We start from the raw sequence: 25,353 nt of genomic DNA on the forward strand, positions 1-25,353 counted from the left end.
TTCACAAGTGTCCACTAACAGGGCAGTTACTGAGATGAAGCCAGTAGTATTCAACTGTCCATGTGATGCTAGCGTGGCAGCCCCCATGAAGGGACCCTCTCTATGTAGAATAAAACAGCTTTTTTTTTAAGGTTATACTGATATGACTGGAATCTTCATCTAATGTGAATGGTCATAATTTTATATATTTCTCAAAATTACAATTAATTTCTTTAGGAGTAGAACTTTTTAATGAGGAGTGTACCTTTAAGTGCTGATCTGGAAGACAATAAATGTTAATGAACTAATAAAAATTATCTGAGGTGGATCTAATTTCTCTTTTGACATGGTCTATGAAATTATGTAATATCATGGAGAAGAAGCTTTATCAGTAATCATCACTGAATTTAAATCATCTGCTGAACCCCACCCAACCGCCAGACCAGACAACATGTTTAGGCTGGTTTTAGCTGTTCTACAGCAGGGATTTACATCCTGCAGTTGCCAAAGGACAATCCCTGAAGAGAAAATGTTAAGTTGAACTTTGTTGTAGCACACTGTGACCATGTTGATAACAGTTTATTGTTTACCCAAGATTTTAGATTTTATTTGTAGTATTGTGTCATGTGCAGTGGACTGTGCAGTGAATGTACAATAGTCATAGCTAAATTAGCATGACACACAGAGCCTTCAGCAATAAATACATTCACAATATAGCACAGCATGGCCTCCAATTACTTTTTATAAAACATAATTTACATGATAAAAATAACAAGGAAAATTGTTTTCCCATTAAAACATTATTTTATTAAGCAAATTCATTAAGTGACATCCTTCTGCTAGATATAGTCCCTAGCATGTGAACAGTAACGATGTAATCTAGGCGCAGTGATAGGCCTACTAACAATAGGTGAACACAACAGGTTGTGTTTCGCAGGACTGGAATGCTGCAGCAAGCAACAATTTATTTTTCTTTTTATAAATATCAGTAAAAAGGTTGGTTGTGCCTCCGTTTTCACTCACTGTAAATTGACGTATGCTTTATATAAATCTGTAGGTCTCACTCAAGTAATTCACCCAGTAAATAGTCTTTAATGCCAGAGTTATAACCTGCAATATCTCATGACTTCAGTTGTCAGAGCGGGTTCCCACAGGGCAAAATAAGGTCAGATCAGAGTGCTTTATTGTGTTTAGTAATTTCCTACATGAGATGATTCATCCATTTGATCGTAGAGGTTCAAGTCACTGTGTCACAGCCTCATTTGAATTATAAACTTGATTGGGTGGCTAACAAGATATTTAAATAGGCTCTGATTATTTTTTAATTATTCCTCCGCATCTCTTAGTAAACACCCCATTATTTGTTCCCAGAAAACTACGGTGATGCATTCAGAGTGGATAATACTGCACATTCCGGGTGGGTCTAAAGAACTCTTTAAGAGTTCACTTGCGCACTCTTGTGGGCAATGCCGGTAACTGCATTTATCTTATGAAGTTCATGACACAGGACATATTCGGATAAATCTTTAACGGGAAATTTTTTTGATGGGCGTTTTTATTAATTTCATTTGGAAATTGAACATGTTTGTGTGTGTGTGTGTGTGTGTGTGTGATGTGTACATATATACAGGGTTGGGATTACTTTTGAAATGTATTCCACTACAGATTATAGAATACATGCTTAAAATGTAATTTGTAACGTATTTCATTAGATTACTCAAAGTCAGTAACGTATTCTAAATACTTTGGATTACTTCTTCAGCACTGGTAGATTTTTTTTCACTTGTTTTGACTATAAAAACTCTGCCAGTACAGTAAGACAAAATACACGTTAAAAATACATTCTCTGAAAAACCTAAATATCTTATGCAGTGTTGTTTCTAAAACAAGATAAATCAAACTGATCTTGTTTTAAGGATTTTTAGATGTTTTTACAGGACAACAAAACAAAAATTATTATCAAGAATAAGATTTTTGCCCTAATATCAAAGATCTTACTAGAAAAAAAGATCTAACATGAATTTTCTTGATAAAAAAATATAAACGTGCATGTAAAATGGCTAGAAATAGCATTTTAGCTTAGCGTAAAGCTGACAATTTACCCAAGGTTTATTTCTATTTCTTCTGCTAAAAATTAACTTCAAACTTACTTCTCTGTCTGCTCGTATGAACGTAACACATATGAAAGTGTTTCACCGCTGTTCAAATGCACTTTGGATCGCATCATTTATATGTAATATATCATTTATATATATTTCCATCTGAAAGGACTAAATATTAAATGAAACAAATGACAATAAAATGCAAAGTAATCTCTTCAGTAATCAAAATACTTTTTGAATGTAACTGTATTCTAATTACCAATGATTTAAATTGTAACTGTAGTGGAACACAGTTACTTATATTTTGTATTTTAAATACGTAATCCCGTTACATGTATTTGTTACTCCCCAACCCTGAATATACTGTGTATATATTATATATATATATATATATATATATATATATATATATATATATATATATATATATATATATATATATATATATATACACATACACACACATACACATACATACATATACATATACACACACTGATCAGCCACAACATTAAAACCACCTGCCTAATATTGTGTAGGTCCCCCTTGTGCCGTCAAAACAGCGCTAACCCGCATGTCAGAATAGCATTCTGAGATTATATTCTTCTCACCACAGTTGTACAGAGTGGTTATCTGAGTTACCATAGACTTTGTCAGTTCAAACCCGTCTGGCCATTCTCAGTTGACCTCTCTCATCTACAAGGCATTTCCATCCACAGAACTGCTGCTCACTGGATGCTTTTTGTTTTTGGCACCATTCAGAGGAAATTCTAGAGACTGTTGTGTGTGAAAATTCCAGGAGATCAGCAGTTACAGAAATACTCAAACCAGTCCGTCTGACAACAATCATGCCACGGTCCAAATCACTGAGATCACATTTTTCCCCATTCTGATGGTTGATGTGAACATTTACTGAAGCTCCTGACCCGTATCTCCATGATTTTATGCACTGTACTGCTGCCAAACGATTGGCTGATTAGATTATCGCATGGATGATTGTTGGTGCCAGACAGGCTGGTTTGAGTGGCTGTAAAGCGTCTTCTGCTGTTTTGTTTACGTCTGTTTAATATATTTTCAAAGGCACAAGACTGTGCCATTTTCTTTAGCAGTTTAGCAAGATCTTTGTTTTCTGATTGGCTAAAAACTATGGGTCACGATCAGATTCTTTTTTTCTTATTGGCTATAAAAGCGGAGCCTACGTTATGGATGACACGGAGTCAGAGACAAGTAATTTCTCATGAATATCTATTTCAGTCATTTTATGATAGTAAAAAATTGCTTACAGCAGATTTTAGTGGGAAAGAGTCATTAGCCATGGTTTCCAACCATTTTTTGTAGTTTTGGTTTAAATTTTCATGTGCCTTCACTTACCCACTGTAATATTAAGATGGTATAGCCATATATGATTTTGTACTGTTAAATGTAAATTAAATATGATGTCCAGGTCCAGCCTAGTGTACAATTACTACAAAATTATTATTAAAAAATTTAATAATTAAATCTGCATATAATTGGATAGTTCACCAAAGAATGAACATTTTGCCATAATTTACTCATCCTCATGCTGTTCCATACTCATCACCATTTACTTTTACTCTTTACTTACAAAGAGACACCACTTAATTTTATTTTTATTATATCTTTTATCTTTTCTTTATTGCAAGAAAGTGAAAGGTGACAGAGGCTTACATTCTGCTTTTTGCGTTCCACGGAAAAAAAAGAAAGTCCCATGGGTTTGGAACAAAATGAGGATGAGTAAATAATGACAGTATATATATATATATATATATATATTTATTTATTTATTTATTTTTTTAAATTATTTTTTTTTTTTTGTGGGTGAAATCAGATTTTAGGTAGAAACACTTTAAGAGGCTCATTTTCATGCACTTTGTCCAGGAAGCCCAGGTTGAAATAAGGGTAGAGGGTCTCAGTGAAGGTGTCCTTAAAGGTATATAGGTGTGTCATGCTTTCAGCATTGTAGAATGACACCAGACCCCTTTTGTAGTCTAGATACACGCCAATCCTTGCCAGTGGCTCTTCCAAAGACAGTAATGTTGGAGGAGATGTCCCCGCCATGTACTGAACTCCATACGACAGCGAGAGCGTCCAGAAGCCATTGACCGGCATGGTATTGATGACACCTTTCCTTGTGACCGATTCACGGGCGACTCCCACTGTCCAAACGGTGCTGCTGTATACCTCCACCTCCCAGTAATGGCGGCCTTTAGTGAAGCCCTGACTGCCCAGCAGAGACAGGGCAGCATTGAAGCGCTGTGGGTTGTCCTGCACTGCGCTGTTGAAGGTCTGGTAGCGCACACAGGTGAGTGAGGATGTAAGACTCAACCAGGGGTTGGCTGTTTTGGAGTTAAATGTTATGGCTGAGGGAACTAGAGAGGAAACAGTTTACAATTTAGTAGCATTTAAGATGTTATAAAGTTTCAGAAAATCCATTAATAATGCAATAAAACAGCTGGTAATGGGCAAGAAATTGCCTGAATAGAACAAGATTCTAAACTGGTATATGTTAATAATAAAGAACATGACTCAGATATACATAAGTTATATTATGTTATATAGTTTTCTGCTCTTTTTTGTCATAGATTCTAAATATAAATTCCTGGCTTTGGTTAAATTAAGCAGAAAATACTTTTCAAGCCAGAGTTCATCCATCCTTCAGCAATTCAGGACTTGCAAAGCAGTATACCAGAAATGGTGCCTAAACAATAATCTAAAGACTTATTAAAACCAAAGAATAGCCTACATTCTAAAATCTTTCTTAAAGGATTCTTCCAGGTTTAGTTAAGTTAAGCTCAATTGACAGCTTTTGTGGCATAATTCTGATGATTACAACAAAAATTTATTTTGGCTTTTCCCTTTTCTTTATAAAACAGCGAGGCACTTCCAATGGAAGTGAATGGGGCCAATCCGTAAATGTTAAAATACTCACCATTTCAAAATTATCGCCACAAGACGTAAACAATATGCGTATTAACATGATTTTAGAGTGATAAAATTGTTCACTAACCTTATTTGTGTTAAGATATATCCAATTTTACATCTTCGTTGAAATGACGAATGCTATATAACCTACAATCCTAAAACGACCCTAAAAATTAGGATTTAAACAACTTTACAGCTCAAATAATATACAAGTTTTAACAGAAGAATAAATGTAAGTTCTTTTATAAAATTATAAGCTTCACATTTCTACCTTTTAAACCCTTCAAAAATTGGCCCCATTCACTTCAAATATAAGCGCCTCACTGTAACCTCATGGGACGAGTTGAAATATTGTTTTATGTGGTAATCAACATTATGCCACAAATGCTGTCAGTTGAGCTTAATTTGTATTGAACCTGTAACACTCCATTAACATTTCTTAAATTCTAATTTGGAATTCTTAAAATTCATTCTTGTACACCTGTTTTTTTTATTTGTTATTATTTTTTACAATTATTTATTGGTGCTGTATTTCATCTTTTATTTAGAACTACAGTTATATAGGCTATATGTTGTGCTCCGAAGGAAAACATTCTCAAACCTGGATAAATGCTTCCTTTTAGTGACTTCCAGACTCTATACTGTAGGGGCCCAGCAAATCGGCCCTCACACAGGCTGGGTGGCGTCAGTGCAGGCTTCTCGAACTTTGGTGGCTGCCTGCTTGAAACAACAATAGCCCAGACACAAACAACATTCGAGCACTTCCTTGTGAAGGAAAAATAATAGATGTAACAGATCTATAGAGTTCTCTCACCTCTGAAGCAGGCCCATTATGCTCTGAAAAAGACAGGAAAAAGGAGATTAATGAATTTGGCACAGATTGAGAGGCAGGGGGAGAAGTTTTCCGCATGAGATCAGTGTTTGAAACTAGACTACACCACTCTTCTGCAACCTCAACTGTGGAAAATCCCCTTGTGCTGCACTGATGGGATTATCTTCCTATCGCATCAGTGAGATCATTACATTGCATCCTGTAATGAGCTTCTGTTGCCAGTTAGCTCCATATTGAAAGGATTAAGATCAGTGAAAATATCTAATAGGCTATAAGGCAAAGTTCACCTAATGCTTCTGAATACTTGTAGAAATCCAAGAGAAGGATTTGAGTCTCAATGATCCCTTATGTTTACACCATACAGCCAACATCCAAGGACAGATGCAAAAATCACACAAAATTAATTGTCTACACTCCCATTGGTTGCATTTGCCCTGAGCATTTGCATAAAGTTGAACTCTGCTAAACTGGTATCGTCAACAGCCTCTTACTGTCTGTCGCCTCAAATCGCCAACTCCCATTGAAAATGAATGACTACTGGATGCTTTGTAGCTGCAAATCACTGTCAGTGTGAATGCATATTAAAAGCAGAACTGTCACATCCCTGCTAGTAAGTGTGTACTGTATATTCACCTTGAGCAGTGTGTATGGGTCCTGTTCGCTGAGTTTGTCCTTAATATCATTCATAGCTCTGCGCAGGCGGGAGATCTCCACACTGAGCAAGGCCTTGTGCTCGTCAAGTCTTATCAGCTCACGTCGTTCCTCTGTCTTCAGCTTGACCTGCAGGAGTTTCTCCTCCTGGTACAGGAATTGATGGAGTTCGCTGAACTGAGCCTCGATTCTCTGTTTCAGATCTGCCGTGTGGTCCTGGGTTTGGAATTAGTTAAAAAGATAGAGGTGGTGTGACTTAGAGGTTAAAGTCAACATGAAATGCCATCCGCAACCCATTTTACTTCCTGAATGAAACATTTCAGAGCGAAACATGATATTCAATGAAGCCAAGACTGGTTTTATTCAGCCAAACCTGAATGCAAGTTTCCTAAAACAATGCCTGAATAGCTACTGGGCTGATTTGAACAACATAGTCTCGTGCCAACTCGTAATAATTAATATGAGATGCCGAATATGTAATTTATTGTATGACTTGACTCATATGAAAAGGTATGACTTTTATTCCCATACCAGCCAATAAACAAACAGTATTTCAAATTTATATAAAACAGGCATCACATTTTAGCTAGCCTCCAATCTGAAACTTTATTTTATGCAATATAAATAACTGATTTATGTCAATAACCTGTAATACGCTTACCTCTTGCGTTCAAAACCCCAATGTTTTATTTTTTCCGTGGTACACAAAAGTTATTTTCCTATTAAAGTCATGGTTAGATTTAGGGTTTGTGGTTAAACATAGGAAAAATTTTAATAATGTTGTTTATTGGTTTGTTTATTTTTCTCTATTAGAGTACAATTTGTGTGTTATTGTACGAACTGACTTTTGCCATCTCTTACTATTATTATGACTTTTCATGAAACCGGGTTTGTTTCGACAGAGTGGTCTATAAATCGAAAAAGAATGTTGTTTTAGAGGCGGAACAAGTTACATTTAACATTTTGATGAAAATATACATAAACCTTTTTTAATTATTACAATTACATATTTTGTATCAATATATCTTTTAGAGTAATGGCGAATCTGCTGAATCATGCATAATAAGACCAGAAAAAAACGTAATGTAAATGAGTCAATTATGATTTCATGTTGACTGATCTGGGCTGATAAACCTAAAGGTTGTATGTTCCGAATCTTACCAAACCTTGAATTCTTACTGGAAAGTATAAAGATTTGAGATGATTGGGAACTAAAACTGTGCATTTCAATGTGTAATATTTGCAGTGCTTTTCTAGTGAGTTGGAGAGTATTAGAGAGTGCTTCAGCAGTGGAATGTCAAGGTAGGAATTCCAGTCCTACATTAGAAATCATAATAGCAACTAATTTTTTCTTACCTTCAGCTTTTTCACCTCTTCTTCAGTCTCTCTTTCACACTCCAAAGCAGTGTTGAGTTCTATTTGAAGGGCACTTGCAGATGTGCTAAGAGAAGCCTGTTAAACACAAAAACAGTGACCTTGCTTCTCATATAGACAACAGTTACTGCCAAGCTGGGAAAAAAGTACCTTACACTCACTCACTCACTCACTCACTCACTTGCTCACTCACTCAAAGAGTTTGATTCCTACCCGATATCTCTGATGTGCATCTTGCACGCACACCAGTGTGTGAGCCCTGTGGTCCTGAGAAATCCCACACACCAGACACACCAGCTCCTGGTCTTCTTCACAATAAAGCTTCAACTCTTCTCCATGACGGGTGCACAACGGTGTAGAAGGCACTTTGTCAGCTGACAATCCTCCACCGGCCAACCGACCCCCACTTTCCTTTATACCTTGGCAGTAACTCTCCACTATGTTTGCCACAATGCGGTTGGGTCGGTAGCTCTGGCCAGGAAACACTTTCCGGCACTGAGGACAGGAACCAGATCCACCCTGCCCTTTGCCGCGAAGGCCGGTCCAGTAACTCGTAATGCAGGCCTCGCAGTAAGTGTGGTCACAGGGCAAGGAAACCGGGCACTTGAACAGGTCTAGGCAGATGGAGCAGGTGAGGTCCCTACTAAGACGCTGTGTGGAGCTCTTGGACACCAGAGGACTGATTTTAGCCCTTAGTTTTTGCTTTTCCATTTTGTCCTGTGTGGGAAGATTGTTGGACATCTAGTCTATTTTGTGCAGTGCTCGTCTGGCACACAAATCTTTGATCTTCTTTTGCTGGTCCTCTTTCCTTTGATCTTCTTTGCTGTACCTCTCTTTGTCTCTTCCCTCCTTGTTCTCTCCAAGCTCTGGCCCTGTCTTTCCTGTTGACTGTGAGAAAGGATAAGGGGAACTGAGGGGGCGGCTCTTGTCTCTGGTTTGATCCTGCAGAAAGTTGGCTGGAGTTGCACGGCCCCCTGCTCTCCCACAACTTGACGTCAGACCTACAGTCAGGAAACCAAGAACCTAGACATGGATTGTTTATTTTTAGAGAAAGCCTGTTCTACATGCATTGGTCCCCATAACTTGTAGAAAATGTATTGCACATACAGTAAACTGGTATTTATCCAAAACCCTTAATCCCCTCCATGTGACTGTGCTTATGTCAGCGCAAAAATGCTTTGTGAGAAAAACCAGATGTGCCCTACTTTTTCATTCTTTTGTTTCAAACTACCATTGAATATCATTGTATACATTGCAAGCATCATATTTACCAAAGTTTTGGTGAAGAATACAAAGGACATGTTTTATTAGTGTATAACAACTTCCACCCTTAATACTGTATTGTTTTACTGTATCCATCCATCCATCCATCCATCCATCCATTTTGTTTTCTCTTGTACAGCTTAATGTCTTTAAAGTGAACCTTGAACCTTGAGTTTACGGGCACATGAAACAATAACCAAATCCTTGTTTAGTCTAGTTCCAATGTAAAAAAAAAGTTAATATTTTAAAATGAATGTCTAAGGACCACTGCTGAGCAAGTTGTTTAAAAGTCATCATCGGGATTGCACATGCCTGCAGCAACAGTTATTGGTTATTGTTTCCAAATTTCTGCACAGAGAGTTTGGCTTGTGTTATCTCAAGGGATTGCAAGCAGAAAAGAAATCCCTTTTTAACTTCCCGTTTAACTCCCTACCACCTTCTTCAGGACAACTCGGCCTGCTTCCTTCCTGTACGTTCAGTATTGTTAAAGTTCAATTTCATATATCCTGCACCTCTTCCAAGTTCCCAGAAACAAAACCTGAGCATGTCTATAATCTAATACAAAGAAGAATAGGCCGAGCGCACGTTTGAATTAACATAGATAGTTGTGGAGCAACTCTTGGGAAACATAAAAATAAAAGACTTGAGTGTTCAGAGTGAGATCAGAAATTGGTTTTATGTCAAGTCTGTTGTGGTGGTATCTAAATCTTCACAGGAAACTTGGCAGTCACGATAGGGGCTTTTAAGTCAGAGACTCGTTTACAGTTGTTTACTAGCATTGGGAAATTCCACCCACTTCGAATGGGTGGGACAGAAGTTTTGGGGCCAAAGTGGGAACTTAAGGAGCCCACATTGGCTGCCAGATAGTGAGCCCTGTGGTTGAGGATTCCGCCTTCAAAACCACAGTTTCAGTGAACCACACTGCTAATTCACAGGTGGAACTCTGAATGGTCTGAATGGTCCACATGCTGTCAGTCAACAGCATAAGGCGTTGTGCAACACCATGTAAGTCTTAGTTCAAGAGTCAGCATTTAAATCCATTTCATAGATTTTGGTACTTCATGCCCTGTTCTGTATCTATCAGAACATGCTACGAAGGAATGCTTATACTGTATACACACAGTTTGAGATCATACTGTGTTCTGCACTTCCAGTTAGATGCAGAAAACTGCAAAAGGGTTGCTGACAACCTGACATAAACATTGTTCTTCAGCAACATGCTTTACTCCATCTAAAAGTGTTTTAAAAATGTTTTCTAATTCTTGTATAATTATTAGACATGTAGTTTTTATGACCTCTTATTAAGAAGAAATGGTGATCATCTCAGAACATCAAACACTCAGAACTTCTAAAATATACTCTTTCCCCTTGTATATTTATTACACAACACTTGGAATACTTGTTAGAAAAACTAATATTTGTCAACTTCCCCTAAAACAGCCAGGAATACCTCAGTTAGGCACTCTGGCCATAACATTATAGACTTCTTGGGTTAATTTTTTTATTTTATTTTATGGATAGCATAAACTTGATTTCTATTCATAAATCTATTTATCATGTATTTATGTTCAAATGTGATTAAGAATTGTGAAAACTTGAAAAATAAACGGTGACCAGATACAGCACCTAAAATAACATTTTCTGTTATGCATATACATTTTACCCCCGAAAATCTTAAAGTTTGTCTAAGTTTTTTTCTGTTTTATATTATACCCAAAAACTCCTTGAAATGCTTGAAAATTAGGCACTCTGGTTATAATTTTCTGACTCCTTGGGGTGAAAAAAAAAAGACTTTATATATACATATAGCATAAATTTCATTTTAGTCTTTATTTGTTCCTTCTCATACCATTTATTTCCCACCTCAATTTCAAGCACCTTTTCAGTTTAAATTTGTGCACTGCAAGGAACTCTAGGTTAACTGTTGGAAATGGCGCCCTCTTATGGCCAATGGCTGCAGCTCACAGTTCAGTGTTTCAAGAGGAGTTAAAGGAATATTCCGGGTTCAGTACAAGTTAGACTCAATCGACAGGATTTGTGGCATAATGTTGATTACCACAAATTACATTTGGACTAGTCCCTCCTTTTCTTTAAAAAAAAAAAAAAAAAAAAAAAAAAAAGAAAAAGAAAAAATCTGGGTTACAGTGAGGCACTTATAATGGAAGTGAATGTAGCCAAATTTTGGAGGGTTCAGAGGCAAAAATGTTAAGCTTATAATTTGATAAAAGCACTTGCATTAATTCATCTGTTAAAACGTGTATATTATTTGAGCTTTAAAGTTGTTTAAATCATTATTTTTACAGTTGTATTAGGGTTTGCTGACATTACGTTGTCATGGCAACAAAGTTGTAAAATTGGCTATAACTTAGTTAACAGAAAAGTTTAAGTGATTTTAGCACTCTAAAATCTTAACACGCATATTGTTAAATTTTGTGGCAATATTTTTGAAACAATGAGTATTTTAAAGTTTACGGAATGACCCATTTCTCTTCCGCCGTAAGTGCCTCACTGTCACCTCAATTTTTGTCACAAATGCTGAGCTTAACTTGTATTAAACTTGGAATATTTTAAGCATGTACTTTAAGCGTAATGGAGCAGAACTACTTAATGTAAGATTCAGAAACCCTTGTTATTAATGACACCTGTGGCCGTTAAGTGAACTGCAGCCAGCTACCTGTTGCTCGTGCTCGCCCTCGTGCACACACTCCATATGGACGCGAGCATCGGCCAAAACAATGACGTAACGTACAAAGAGACTGAACGTGACCCACCTGCATCATGCTGACATATGAGGTAGCATAATTAAAATTACACAGTTATGATTGTTTTACTACAAACTTTGAGACTGTGTATTATATTTGACTCTCCAGTGCTGGAACAGGGCTAAAACAAAGTGTGGATATAGGTCTGACTATGCAAGACTGTAATTTGAAATAATCACTTTTCTTTGCATGATACATTGACTGCATTTATACCATGGCCTATGTCGGCGTTAGCTAGCTAGCCAGCTTTATCAATAGCTGTTAGCTAATTTTGGTGGATGATGACAGTATCTGTTTATAAAATAGATTGTACATTATAAATATGTTGACACAATTCAGTATTGATGTGATTCCATCACAACTGAGTGGTGGTGGTGTAGTGGACTAAAGCACTGACCTGATAAGCGGAAGGTTGTTGGTTCATTCCTCACAGCCACCACCATTGTGTCCTTGAGCAAGGCACTTAACTCCAGGTTGCTCCAGGGGGACTGTCCTTGTAATCAGGGCACTGTAAGTCGCTTTGGATAAAAGCGTCTGCCAAATGCATAAATGAATATATATATTTTCTGTATAACCAAGTTAAGTTTCACTAATGAATGGGTCTTTTTGCATTGTCTTGAACATTGTCTAGCATTCATTTCATGTGTTATTGTAGTTTACCTTGCTGAATAATTACAGAATAACATTGTTTAGACAGTTACTGTGCAGGCAAAATCAAGTTAGCTAAAATGACACATATCAATCCTTACGGCACTATATTTCACATGCTTTGCAGTTATGTAAGCTTACCTGTCCAATAAGAAGAATGCCAATTCAGGGTTGGTTTTGATCCCCAAAACTGAATGAAGGTCCCTTCAGGAATCAAATGCCCTGCTGATATTCACTCTTGTTTTCGCTCGACCATGATCACGTTCCCGCTTAACCAGACGGGATTCAGTAGATAAATGGTTTTTATTTTTGGCTTACTCAGAGTTTGTGTAGGAGTCGGTGTTGATTCCATCTCTAAGATAACGTAACCTAGTGTTGCAGTTTGTTGTCGCTGTTGATTAGCGGAAGCACTGGGGCAAGGCTCTCAGGAGCGAGCATAAACGTCACATCCTTTGGATTTTCCTGGCAAAAGCGACCCGCTCCCTTCGCATAAAAATCAGTCAACAGGCTTTAATAGGCAACCTAGGAAGTCCGGGAAGGACTCATTTTTTAAGTTGCGTTACAAGCCGTTCACACATTGGCAAAAAAAAAAAAAAAAGCCGAATATTACATGAAAATTGTTGCATATTGCACCTTTAAGTGAATTGCACATTTTTTTTTTTTAAATGTGATTTAAAATGGCAAAAAACCTGAACAGAAACGTTATGGTGACCAGACACAGCACCTAAACTACTCTTTTCCTTATACATACAGAGTAAACCTAAAATCTTAATGTTGGGGGGAAGGTTTATGTAGTTTTATTTTAGTCCATATTTTACATGAAAGGTCCAAGAATGCACACTTGTCATAACTTTATATGCTTTTTGATGTTACTATGTTTTTATGTATTGCATAAACTTTATTTACATTTCCATTTGCTACTACCTCTTATGCCATTTCATTTTCAACCACGTTTGAGAAGTCAAGCGAATGCAAACAAGCAAACACAAAGCTCAACCAAATGCGTAGTAAATAGCACCCTCTTGTGATCAATGGTTGCAGTGCACTGTTTAGCGTCTCAGGAGGAGTCAAGCATTAGAGGAAGTGACGTATACAAGAGTTAGTTCAAGTCAGTTCGTCAAAGTCCTAGCGAAAGCGCGCGCAGTGACATTCAGAGCCCCTCGAGCCGGTGGAGCAGACGTGGTTGTGCTTCTTTTAGAATTTATAGCACGCTATCTTTTCTAACAGTAAATTTTTTTTTGCAAGTCTGACTGCATCCTTGTATGCGAAGAAAAGCAGAAAACCAGGCCGCACTTTTTTCGTCACAGGAATTCGATTTACCACTATTTGAAGCACCATGTTTGAGGCACGTCTCGTTCAAGGCTCAATCCTTAAGAAAGTTCTGGAGGCTCTGAAAGACCTCATCACCGAAGCCTGCTGGGATGTCAGCTCATCGGGCATCTCTCTGCAGAGCATGGACTCATCTCATGTGTCGCTGGTGCAGCTCACACTCCGGAGCGATGGCTTCGACTCTTACCGTTGCGACAGAAACCTTGCCATGGGCGTCAATTTGAGCAGGTACTGGTGTAAACGATGTTAGGTTATTTATTCCTTGCTATTATTCTTGTAACCGCTTAAGTAAGTGAAAGTTGGGCATGTCTGTGCATGCCCGCCAACTGCACGAGCAAACTGGAGCGCGCCATTAATTGTAAGATTCAGATGAATAAAGCAAATGTTTCAACATACTACCATGTAACGTTGTTGAAATATATGGCTTTAATATATTCCAAATAGTTGCTGTTCAGATTTGCCTTTGGTGTTATTTGGCGGGCAGAGTGCTTCCTGCACGATTGTGACGTCATTTACGCGCGCTGGATGTGGTTGGCGGGAAAGAGAGCCGGGTTGCTGAATGACAATTAGACAAAGAAACACTTAGTCTACAAGAAATATACACCACACGTTTAAAGTTGTATGATATAAAACACCTATATGTTGAGTCACACATGGGTTTAATGAATCTATAGAGCGTATCTAAAGTGCAAATGGTGATATTTTTTGTATGTACAAGAAAGTCTGTCGTTTTTCATGCTTATTTCAATAAAAAGCACCTGAACACAAGGCTTGGTTTCCATGCCAATGAAGTTATTCTTGTTTTCTAGCATGTCAAAGATTCTGAAGTGTGCTGGAAATGAAGATATCATCACACTCAGAGCAGAAGACAATGCAGATTCTCTTGCCCTTGTCTTCGAAACACTCAGTGAGTTTAATGCTTATCTTTTGAGGCTTTATTTGTTTCATTAAACTGTTAATAATCACTACATTGCACACATTTTCATATAACCTGAACAGTTCAATTGAAAAATAACACATTTAGTAAAAAAAATTTATAGATTGAGTACTAGAGCCAACTTTTGTTTGTACAGATAATTCTATACTATCCTAACTATACAAATATTCCTGTGGCAATCGTTTGACTGGATTTTAGACATGTATTCTATTCTTTTCAGATCAAGAGAAAGTTTCAGACTATGAGATGAAGCTGATGGACCTGGATGTGGAGCAGCTTGGAATTCCAGTAAGAATTTCACATTGTATACACATAATTCTGATGAGATTTTTTTATTTGTTTTATTAAATTGATATAATTTTCTCCTTCCCTCCTCAGGAGCAGGAATACAGTTGTGTGGTGAAAATGCCTTCTGGAGAATTTGCCCGAATTTGCAGAGACCTGTCACAGATTGGCGACGCTGTCATGATCTCCTGCGCCAAGGATGGAGTGAAGTTCTCTGCCAGCGGAGAGCTGGGCACAGGCAACATTAAGCTTTCACAGACCAGCAACGTCGACAAGGAGGATGAAGCGGTAACATTCATTCTTTGGGTTTCATATGATAGAAACAATTCTGACTTTTGTTATTTTAAGTTGGTTTACTTGCAAGTTCGATATGTAATGGCCGGCTCTGTTTTCGTCACAGGTGACAATTGAGATGAATGAGCCAGTGCAGCTCATTTTTGCATTGAACTACCTGAACTTCTTTACCAAGGCAACTCCCCTGTCCAAAACAGTCACACTTAGCATGTCTGCAGACATTCCACTTGGTATGAACTTTTAACACTTTTGCATTCTATTAAAGATTAATGTGTGAAGATTGTTGTCTTTGATTTGAAAAATAATATTTTTTCTTTTATTATTCCAACAGTGGTTGAGTACAAGATTGCAGACATGGGACATATCAAATACTACCTGGCACCCAAGATTGATGAAGAGTCGTCTTAATTACAAGCAGAGGGCTTAATTCCATCAGTTGCAGAGTTTCAGTCTGCTTGTTAGAAATTGGATTGATGTTTTGGGAAAATGCATTTTATTCCTCCATGTCTGCTGTGGTTGCCACTTCAACGAATTTGCATTTCTGTTACCATCTAAGCCATGTCATAAGGTTGTCAGATATATGGGTGCACTTAAATGATGGTATCTTGGTTCTTAGCTTTACCAGGCACTGTGGGGTTATTCTGTAGTGCTTATCGCAGCATGCAAGACTTAACTTTTGGTTCAGCCTAATTTTCTCCATCTTTGTACTCCTGCTCCCCTATGGACTCCATTATTATTATTTTTCTTGTCCAGCTGCTCATTCAGATGTGTAGATAATTTTATGTAAATATGCAAATTGGACATTGTTCATCCAGTCAACCATTAATAAAACTTTTTGTAATGATGATGTGCTGTGTCTTTCCCAGATTGCAAGGTATTTAATGATTGCTATTGACAAGATGTCTTTTTCTGGTATACAACTTTGTTTATTTTTAAGTTAGACAATAGCAACTTGACCTTGTAACATTTTAAAGATGAATTGTCATTCCTTTTCACCAAAGGAGGTTACAGAAAAGCAAAAGTACTTAAGACTTTGGTTGTTCCTCTAATTTGTGAAATTTAAAGATGCACTTTTTGCTAATTAAAATGGTTTTGCACTTAAAGACAAATAAATGAAGAACAACTCTAAAAAAGGCCAAGTATAGAAGAAACAGTATTTTAGGCTAGTGATATGACTTGAGTTAACCATTTTGACAATGTTTTAAACTTTTTGTCAAAAGTTCTTTAGGTGTACAACTTTAAGAGGAAAAATGAGCCTACTTTGTACTCATTTAGGCCAGGATAAGTGTTCCTTTCAAGAAGGTAGCTTTGATGTGTCTAACAGACTTATTAACATTCTATCAAAAAAAAATGCTGGTGTTTCTTAAAAGTTCAGCTGGTATGCTTTCTTTTAAACTATCGCATTCTTAAAAACAAAACATGAAAAAAAAAAGTGCACAAACTTACCACATCTCAAATGTTCTGTAAAACTTTCATATTGTGAAGAGAGGATGAATGATAAGATTTACAATATTGGTCCAGCTTTCCTTCCTATTTTTCAATATGAAGAGGTGGCTACAGCAAGGCTTTTGACTAGCCTGTAATGGCTAGTAGGCATTGCGCTTTAGTGCTATGGTGTAATGTATACGGCTCCCATAGCTTCAGAAATACTCAAACCAGCCCATCTAGCACGAACAATTATGCCACGGTCCAAATCACTGAGATCAAATTTTTTCCCTATTCTGATGGTTGATGTGAACATTAACTGAAGCTCTTGACCCGCATCTGCTTGATTTTATGCACTGCACAACTGCCACACGATTGGCTGATTAGATAATCGCATGGATGATTGTTAGTGCCAGATGGGCTGGTTTGAGTATTTCTTTAACTACTGATCTCCTGAGATTTTCACACACAACAGTCTCAGAATTTACTCAGAATGGTGCCAAAAATAAAAATAACATCCAGTGAGGGGCAGTTTTGCGGATGGAAACGCGTTGTTGATGAGAGAGGTCAACAGAGAATGGCCAGAGTGGTTCGAACTGAGAAAGTTACACCAGGAACGCACAATCCCTCCATCTGTGCTCAGACTGTCCGCAATAGGCTGAGAGCGGCTGGACCGAGGACTTGTAGGCCTGTTGTAAGGCAGGTCCTTACCAGACATCACCGGCAACAACATCACCTATGGGCACAAACCCACCTTCGTTGGGCCAGACAGGACTGGCAAAAAGTGCTATTCACTGACGAGTCACGGTTTTGTCTCACCAGGGGTGATGGTCGGACTCGTGTTTATTGTCGAAGGAATGAGCGTTACACCGAGGCCTGTACTTTGGAGCGGGATCGATTTGTAGGTGGATGGTCCGTCATGGTCTGGGGCGGTGTGTCACAGCATCATCGGACTGAGATTGTTGTCATTGCATGCAATTTCAATGCTGTGCGTTACAAGGAAGATATCCTCCTCCCTCATATGGTACCCTCCCTGCAGGCTCATCCTGACATGACCTCCCAGCATGACAATGCCACCAGCCATACTGCTCGTTCTGTGAGTGATTTCCTGCAAGACAGGAATGTCAGTGTTCTGCCATGGCCAGCAAAGAGCTCAGATCTCGATCCCATTGAGCATGTCTGGGACCTGTTGGATCGGAGGGTAAGGGCTAGGGCCATTCCCCCCAGAAATGTCTGGGAACTTGCAAGTGCCGTGGTGGAAGGGTGGGGTAACATCTCACAACAAGAACTGGCAAATCTGGTGCAGTCCATGAGGAGATGCACTGCAATACTTAATGCAGCTGGTGGCCACACCAGATACTGACTGTTACTTTTGTAACCACCCTTTGTTCAGGGACACATTATTCCATTTTTGTTAGTCACATGTCTGTGAAACTTGTCCAGTTTATGTCTTAGTTGTTGAATCTTTTTATGTTCATACAAATATTTACACATGTTAAATTTGCTGAAAATAAAAGCAGTTGAAAGTGAGAGGACGTTTCTTTTTTTGCTGAGTTTATATATATATATACACAGTGGATATAAAAAGTTTACACACCCCTGTTAAAACAGCTGGTTTGTAAAAATGTTTTTTTGTAAATGTAAAAATTACAACCTATGCAATGCCACTGAAAACCAAAGTGACACATTTCAGAGAAAAACAAATAAAATAAATAAAAAACCTAGAATAACCTAATTGCGTAAGTGTGCCGATCCCTGAACTAATACTTAGTTGAAGCACCCTTTGATTTTATTACAGCACTCATTCTGTTTGGATAAGAGTCTATTAGCTTGGCACATCTTGACTTGGGAATATTTTCCCACTCTTCTTTGCAAAAACTTGCGAGGGCATCTCCTGTGTACGGCCCTTTTCAGGTCCCCCCACAGATTTTCTACAGGATTCAAGTCTGGCTCTGGCTGGGTCATTCCAAAACATTAATCTTTTTTTGCTGAAGCCATTCTTTTGTTGATTTGGATGTGTGCTTTGGATCATTGTCATGCTGAAAGGTGAAATATCTTTTCATTTTCAGCTTTTTAGCAGATGCCAGAAGGTTCTGTGCCAAAATTGACTGGTACTTAGAGCTATTCATGATTCCCTCCACCTTTACTAAAGCCCCAGTTCCAGCTGAAGAAAATCAGCCCCAAAGCATGATGCTGCCACCACCATGCTTCACCGTGGGTATGGTGTTCTTTTGCTGATGTGCTGTGTTGTTTTTGCGCCAAACACACCTTTTACAATTTTGGGATAGTTGTCAAATGTAGGGAGCAACCAGTACTTGCCAGAAAGAGCTGCAGCTCCTTTAATGTGGCTGTAGGCCTCTTGACAGCCTCCCTGACCAGTTTTCTCTTTGTCTTTGTCTTCTCATCAATTTTGGAAGGACGTCCTGTTCTTGATAATGTCACTGTTGTGCCATACTTTTTCCACTTGTTGATGACTGTCTTCACTGTGTTCCATGGTATATCTAATGCCTTGGGAAAAATTTTGTAGCCCTCACCTGAGTGATACCTTTCAACAATGAGATCCCGTTGATGCTTTGTAAGCTCTTTGTGGCCCATGGCAAGAAGATGTCAGAAAAATCCTACAAGAACAGCTGAGATTTATTTGGAGTTAATCAGAGTCACTTCAGGTGAAGACAGGTGTGTACTATTTCACATGAGCTTGATGATTCTGAACACAGCCACATACACAATTATAAAAGGTTGTGCAGACTTATGCAGTTAAGTTTTTTTTTTTTTTTTTTTCTGAAATGTGTCACTCTGGTTTTCAGTGGCATTGCATATGTTTTTACATTAAAGGCGCAAAAAGTCTGATATGATTTATCTTTGTTTAATTTTTTACATCACAAAAACCTGCTGTTTTAACAGGGGTGTGTAGACTTTTTATATCCACTGTATGTATGTATATATATATATATATATATATATATATATATATATATATATATATATATATATATACAGGGTTGGGGAGTAACAAAATACATGTAACGGGATTATGTATTTAAAATACAAAATATAAGTAACTGTGTTCCACTACAGTTACAATTTAAATCATTGGTAATTAGAATACAGTTACATTCAAAAAGTATTTTGATTACTGAAGAGATTACTTTGCATTTTATTGTCATTTGTTTCATTTAATATTTAGTTCTTTCAGATGGAAAAATGTATACATATAAATAATGCGATCCAAAGTGCGTTTGAACAGCGGTGAAACACTTTCTTATGTGTTACATTCATACGAGCAGACAGAGAAATAAGTTTGAAGTAAGTTTGGAGCAGAAGAAATAGAAATAAACCTTGTGTAAACTGTCAGCTTTACACTAAGCTAAAATGCTATTTCTAGCCATTTTACATGCACGTTACCAAGCACGATAATATTTTTTTATCAAGAAAATTCACGTTGGATCATAATTTCTTTTTTTCTAGGAATGACCTTTGATATTAGGGCAAAAATCGAATTCTTGATAATAATTTTTGTATTGTTTTCCTGTAAAAATATCTAAAAATCCTTAAAACAAGATCAGTTTGATTTATCTTGTTTTAGAAACAACACTGCATAAGATATTTAGGTTTTTCAGAGAATGTATTTTTAATGTGTATTTTGTTAAAAAATATGTGTATTTGAGTTTTTATAGTCAAAACAAGTGAAAAAATCTACCAGTGCTGAAGAAGTAATCCAGAGTATTTGGAATACATTACTGACTTTGAGTAATCTAATGAAATACATTACAAATTACATTTTACAGCATGTATTCTGTAATCTGTAGTGAAATACATTTCAAAAGTAACCCTCCCAACCCTGTATATATACATATATACACACATATATATATACATATATACACACATATATATATATATATATATATATATATATATGAATTATTTTGGAAAATAGAGAGTCTCTCTTGTGTCCTTATAAGGTTTACTTTGCTAAGATTATTGCCTTTGACTTTGAATAATAGAAAAATATTTTCTTTTTTAACAGTGGTTGAGTACTAGATTGCAGACATATCAAAACTGCCTGGCATCCATGGTTGATTAAAATTCCTCCTAAATCCAAATGGAAGAGTGAATTCCATCAGCTGCAAGGTTTCATTCTGCATATTAGAAATTATTTGGATTGATGTTTTGGGAAAGTGCATTTTACTCCTGAGTGACTGCTGTTGTTGCCACTTCAGTGAATTAATGTTTCTGTGACCATTTAAGCCAAGTCCTAAAATAGAAATACAGTTGCAATCGAAATTATTCAACCCTTATTATTATATGACTTTCGACACATTCAAAGTCATAGTGTGAATATATAACCTAATATTTCTAAATAGCAGGATTTTTTTTTTTTTTTAAATACAGCCATGTCATAATTATTCGACTTCTATTGCATGTAGCTGTTTCTTAAATATGTAAGGCTACACAAGTAATTGTTTTAAAACAAAATTAAGTCATCAATCTGCAATGGCACTTATTTAAGTTTTAAAATGTAAGTTTAGCGTTGTAAGCAAAAATGTATTTCTATGCAAAAAATGCAATTAAAAATAAGCTGTCTCAAAAGCTAATAAAGGACATTATTTCATTACACAAGAAAGGTCATGGCTAAAAGTACATTTACAAGGTACTTCAATTTCCAATAGACAAAGTTGGCAGCACCATTCATACATTTGGTACATTCACAAATATGGTACAACAGCAACCTTCTTGGGGTGTGGAAGAAAGCAACTTCACCAAGGGAAATGTTGACTTGAATATTCAAGAAGTAATTAGGAAAGACCTGTGGAGTCCTGGAAGAAGGTTTTATAGATGTATGACACATGATGCCTTCGGTGTGTAAATTAAAGCTCGTGAGCACTGGACTTTCCAGCAAGACAGTAACACCAAGGAAAAATCCAAGTTGTCCAAAATCTGGTTCAGGGATAGGTCGTGGAATGTCCTTAAATGGCCCATTAAAATCCCATTGCAAACCTTTGTTGGGATTTCAAGGAAGCAGTGGCAGCACAGAAACCAAAGAATGTCAATGAGCTGGAAGCTTTTGCTCATGAGAAATGTGTAAAAATTTGAATAGAGAGGTGTCTGAAGCCTGAGAACACTTACCTGAAACATTTATTTGCTGTTATTAAGGATAAAGGATACTCCACAAATAATTGACTTTGGGGGTTGAATATTTTTGACATGACATTTGTGGAGAGAATTAGTTATTTTTTTATTTTAAAATTTGGGTAAACTAAACTCTTTGTTCTCAAAATCACTCAAATGTGTATTAAAAACTTACTTTGACTGTTTACTGAGGTTTTAGTTGATGTGTTTTAATTCACATCACCAAAATGTATTGCTGGTCAGGGGGGTTGAATAATTTCGATTGCAACTGTATGGGTGCACTTGGTGGTTGTTCGGTCCTTTTGCTTTACTATGCACTGTGGTGTGAATTTAAGGTGGTCATGTCAGCATGTACGTTCTTCTAAACACATATGACTTTCTTACATGGAACACATAAGATGTTAGACAGAATGATAGTCCGAGTCACCATTTACCATGGAAGAAAGATGCAATGGAAAAGAGGTTAGCATTCTGCCTAACATATTTTGTGTTCTAAGAGAGAAAGTCATACATTTTTGTCTGGAATAAAATGTAGGTGACTGAAGAGGAAGTTTCATTCTGAGGTGAACTATCCCCTTAAATTAATTTATTTGCTTTTTCTTGTTTTAAGTTACAGTATGGTATGTAATAATGTAATATTTTAGAGTAATTTCTTGTTTTGCCACTAGAGGATGCTGTAAAGCTTCAGAGTGCTTCAGTTGTAACCTTGGTTTTTACACCTGATTTGCAAGTTTATCAAAAAGACCTTAGATAACAACAAATATATATTGTTAAATTCATAATGATAGCTGCCAAAAAACAAAAAAACAAAAAACAAACAAAAAACAAAAAACAAAGAAAAAGTACTGACCAGTCTTGTTATTTCATTTACACAGTTTACTTATTAACAGTTCATTCTAGATTAATCACCTTTAGACTTTACAATTTATCTTAACCAAATATAGAGTGGCTTAGAGTAAATATGGGTACAATTCATTTTAGCAATTTTGGCTCAACTGTGTGTTTGATCTGCAACATAAGCACTTACGAACTTGAGCTTTACATGTAGGGTACAACGGGGCTAAAGACCCCTGGGGTAAAGAGCACTTTTGATTAAATTTTTTTTTTTTTTATTAAAACAGACAAAACTAAAATAAAAAATGACCACAACATTTTCCTTTACACCTGATTGTCACCATACACTGCAAAATATTCCTGTTCCATGAGATCATTGCATGTATCTAAAGTTTGATTTTGTGGTAATTTGATCTAATTGTTAATCAAATATTTGATCAAATAGTTTATTGATTTTTTTTTAAATGATGCAAATTTATGTAGCTATGAGAATCCCTAGAGTTATCACATTTAATATGAGAAAAAGTACTTATTTGTCATTTTCAAGGTGATTAAGTCAAAAGTTTTTAAAAACTGTCCACTTTGCGAAAGGATAGTATTTGTGGTAAAAAGGCCCTTAAGGTCCCCATAAAACACATTGTTTTTTTTAAAGTGGGACAAATAGATTTGTTATGAACGTTCAAATTGGGCTCACAAAAACCAATCTAAGCACAATGGAGATGAATTTTTTTATAAAAATACTTGAGATGTTATGAAATGCCAAATTTGACTTTCTGAAATGGTTATTTTGAATAAGTATTATATTAATTTGATACTCAAAAAAGCATTGTGCTGTCTCAAAAGTATTTGCCGAAGTTGAAAAATGTTGCTCTATAACTATTGTGCCTACATTTACACTATAAACCCCCTGAGGGCCTTTTACCCCAAATGTGGAGGCCTTTTACCTGTGTGGGGTAAAGGCTCCCTCGCAATTTTTTATTTTTTATTTTTTATTTTTTTAAAGAATGAATTTGAATCAAAACAACCTTCCATTACTTTTTCTTTTTAAACTATTTATGTTTCTCCATCACTATTCAATAAAAATATTTTTTTTTCAATCTTGATACACTTTGTGACCCTATTTGGAACAATTACATTTCATAATTATTTTCTATTAGGTCTATATAATGTATGTAAGAAAAAATAGATTTTTTCTAACATTGTTATGGTCTACAAGATTCTGTAGTCTTCATTCTTGTTTATCTTGTTATGATGGCAAGCTTTTATTATGGAAATGTTTCTGTCTCTCTGCATGTCCAAAATTAGGCACACAAGGTTTTTCAACTGATGATGGCTTTTCTCGTTGTTAAATGCATGACATTTTGAATTACAGACTTTTATCATCTTTTTAAGCTCTGGATTTGTTTTACTGATGTAATCATCTAAAGTCATGTCCTTCAGCTTCTTTTTACAAGTGAAAAGAATCAAAGTGTTCACAAATACATCCTCACCAAACTCTCTATTCAAGTGTGGGAGAATCTCTCTCTCTCCATCTGTGAATCGGCCGAGCTGCATGACCAGCAAATACACAACAGGCCCTGTCAGAGTGAGCTCTTTACACAGCTTAATCTGTTCATTCTGGTTTTTAAGGTCTTCATTAAAGAAATCTGGGGTGTCTATGACTCTGATCTTGATTCCACAAACTGTCTCCTCTGCCATCTTACACACCTGCGTTACTGGCACAGAACTGGTGTAAGATTCAAAATGTCACTTTTTAAGGATGGTGTTTCCTGTGGCACTCCTCCCACTTCCTGTCTGTCCCAGCAGCACAATGCTCATGAAGTCCTTGACAGCCATGGTTGCTGGCTGATGCATCTCATTAAATGATGATGTATAAAATTAGTTAGAAAATACAGTTCAAGCTTACAGTTTCAGTGCATTTTTTTCACTGTCAACTAGCACAATAATTGTTCTATCCATCATATTTGTTTTAAACTTCATCTTCAGTTGGGTTAACATCTCCATTTCTTCTTGTGAGAGCTTGCTATCCTGCAGTACCAGAAGGAACACACATCGACCTGGGTATGATGGCTGGATCTCCTCAACAATGTCAGTTTCTTGGTCTGAGCTTGGTTTATGGAAAAAGTCTGGAGTGTTAATAATACAGATCTTCTGACCAGCTACGTTTCCCTCATCCTTCTCACAAGTGACCTTTTCTGTTTGAAAACGATCGCTCCCAAGAATGGTGTTCCCTATCAGACACTTGTCATTGCTGTTCTTTCCCAGCAGCACCATGGTGATCATAATGTTACCTTCACTAAATTGCTCGACCATTGCACTCTCCACTATATAAATAAAAAAATAAAAATAAATAAAAAATCACAGTGATAATTACATTTTGATGGCCGAGGGTTTACGCTTGAAAAACTTTGGCATTGTTTTTTTCATGATGAAAATGCCAAATCATAAATATTTGAGAAAGAATCCCTTCAGTCGTCTTGTCATTATTTTTTACAGGACTACAAAGCAGTGTGTTTATCTGATGATAAAGTTAGCATATTGATACCATTACCATGAGCAACT

At 36.7% G+C, this 25,353-nt stretch overlaps 3 protein-coding genes across 4 annotated transcripts; 1 reads left to right on the top strand and 2 right to left on the bottom strand.

Annotated features, from left to right (window-relative positions):
- Positions 1–2,530: 2,530 nt before the first annotated feature.
- Positions 2,531–8,768, bottom strand: LOC127432224 (zinc-binding protein A33-like). Of its 2 annotated transcripts, none has more exons than XM_051683137.1 (6): positions 8,095–8,768; positions 7,864–7,959; positions 6,490–6,723; positions 5,839–5,861; positions 5,626–5,741; positions 2,531–4,471 (listed from the first exon to the last, which is right to left on the bottom strand). In XM_051683137.1, exons 1-6 carry the CDS (start codon positions 8,620–8,622, stop codon positions 3,927–3,929), a joined length of 1,542 nt encoding a protein of 513 aa, XP_051539097.1. In that variant the 5' UTR covers positions 8,623–8,768; the 3' UTR covers positions 2,531–3,926. The 2 variants fall into 2 exon arrangements, with proteins under 2 accessions (XP_051539097.1, XP_051539096.1); XM_051683136.1 differs by having other exon boundaries at positions 5,626–5,744.
- A 4,873-nt stretch (positions 8,769–13,641) lies between these two features.
- LOC127432231 (proliferating cell nuclear antigen) lies at positions 13,642–16,244 on the top strand. Its single transcript, XM_051683145.1, has 6 exons — positions 13,642–14,111; positions 14,693–14,790; positions 15,041–15,108; positions 15,199–15,393; positions 15,506–15,629; positions 15,731–16,244. The coding sequence occupies exons 1-6, from the start codon at positions 13,891–13,893 to the stop codon at positions 15,805–15,807; spliced, it is 783 nt and encodes a 260-aa protein (XP_051539105.1). The 5' UTR covers positions 13,642–13,890; the 3' UTR covers positions 15,808–16,244.
- Positions 16,245–24,000: 7,756 nt separating this feature from the next.
- On the bottom strand, positions 24,001–25,065 carry zgc:172131 (uncharacterized protein LOC100002821 homolog). The gene is given in 2 exon segments (XM_051683173.1): positions 24,001–24,636; positions 24,733–25,065. Coding segments are annotated over 2 exon segments (969 nt in total).
- Between the last annotated feature and the right edge of the window lie 288 nt (positions 25,066–25,353).

The sequence above is a fragment of the Myxocyprinus asiaticus genome, chromosome 42, assembly GCF_019703515.2.
Source record: "Myxocyprinus asiaticus isolate MX2 ecotype Aquarium Trade chromosome 42, UBuf_Myxa_2, whole genome shotgun sequence".
NCBI lineage: Eukaryota > Metazoa > Chordata > Actinopteri > Cypriniformes > Catostomidae > Myxocyprinus > Myxocyprinus asiaticus.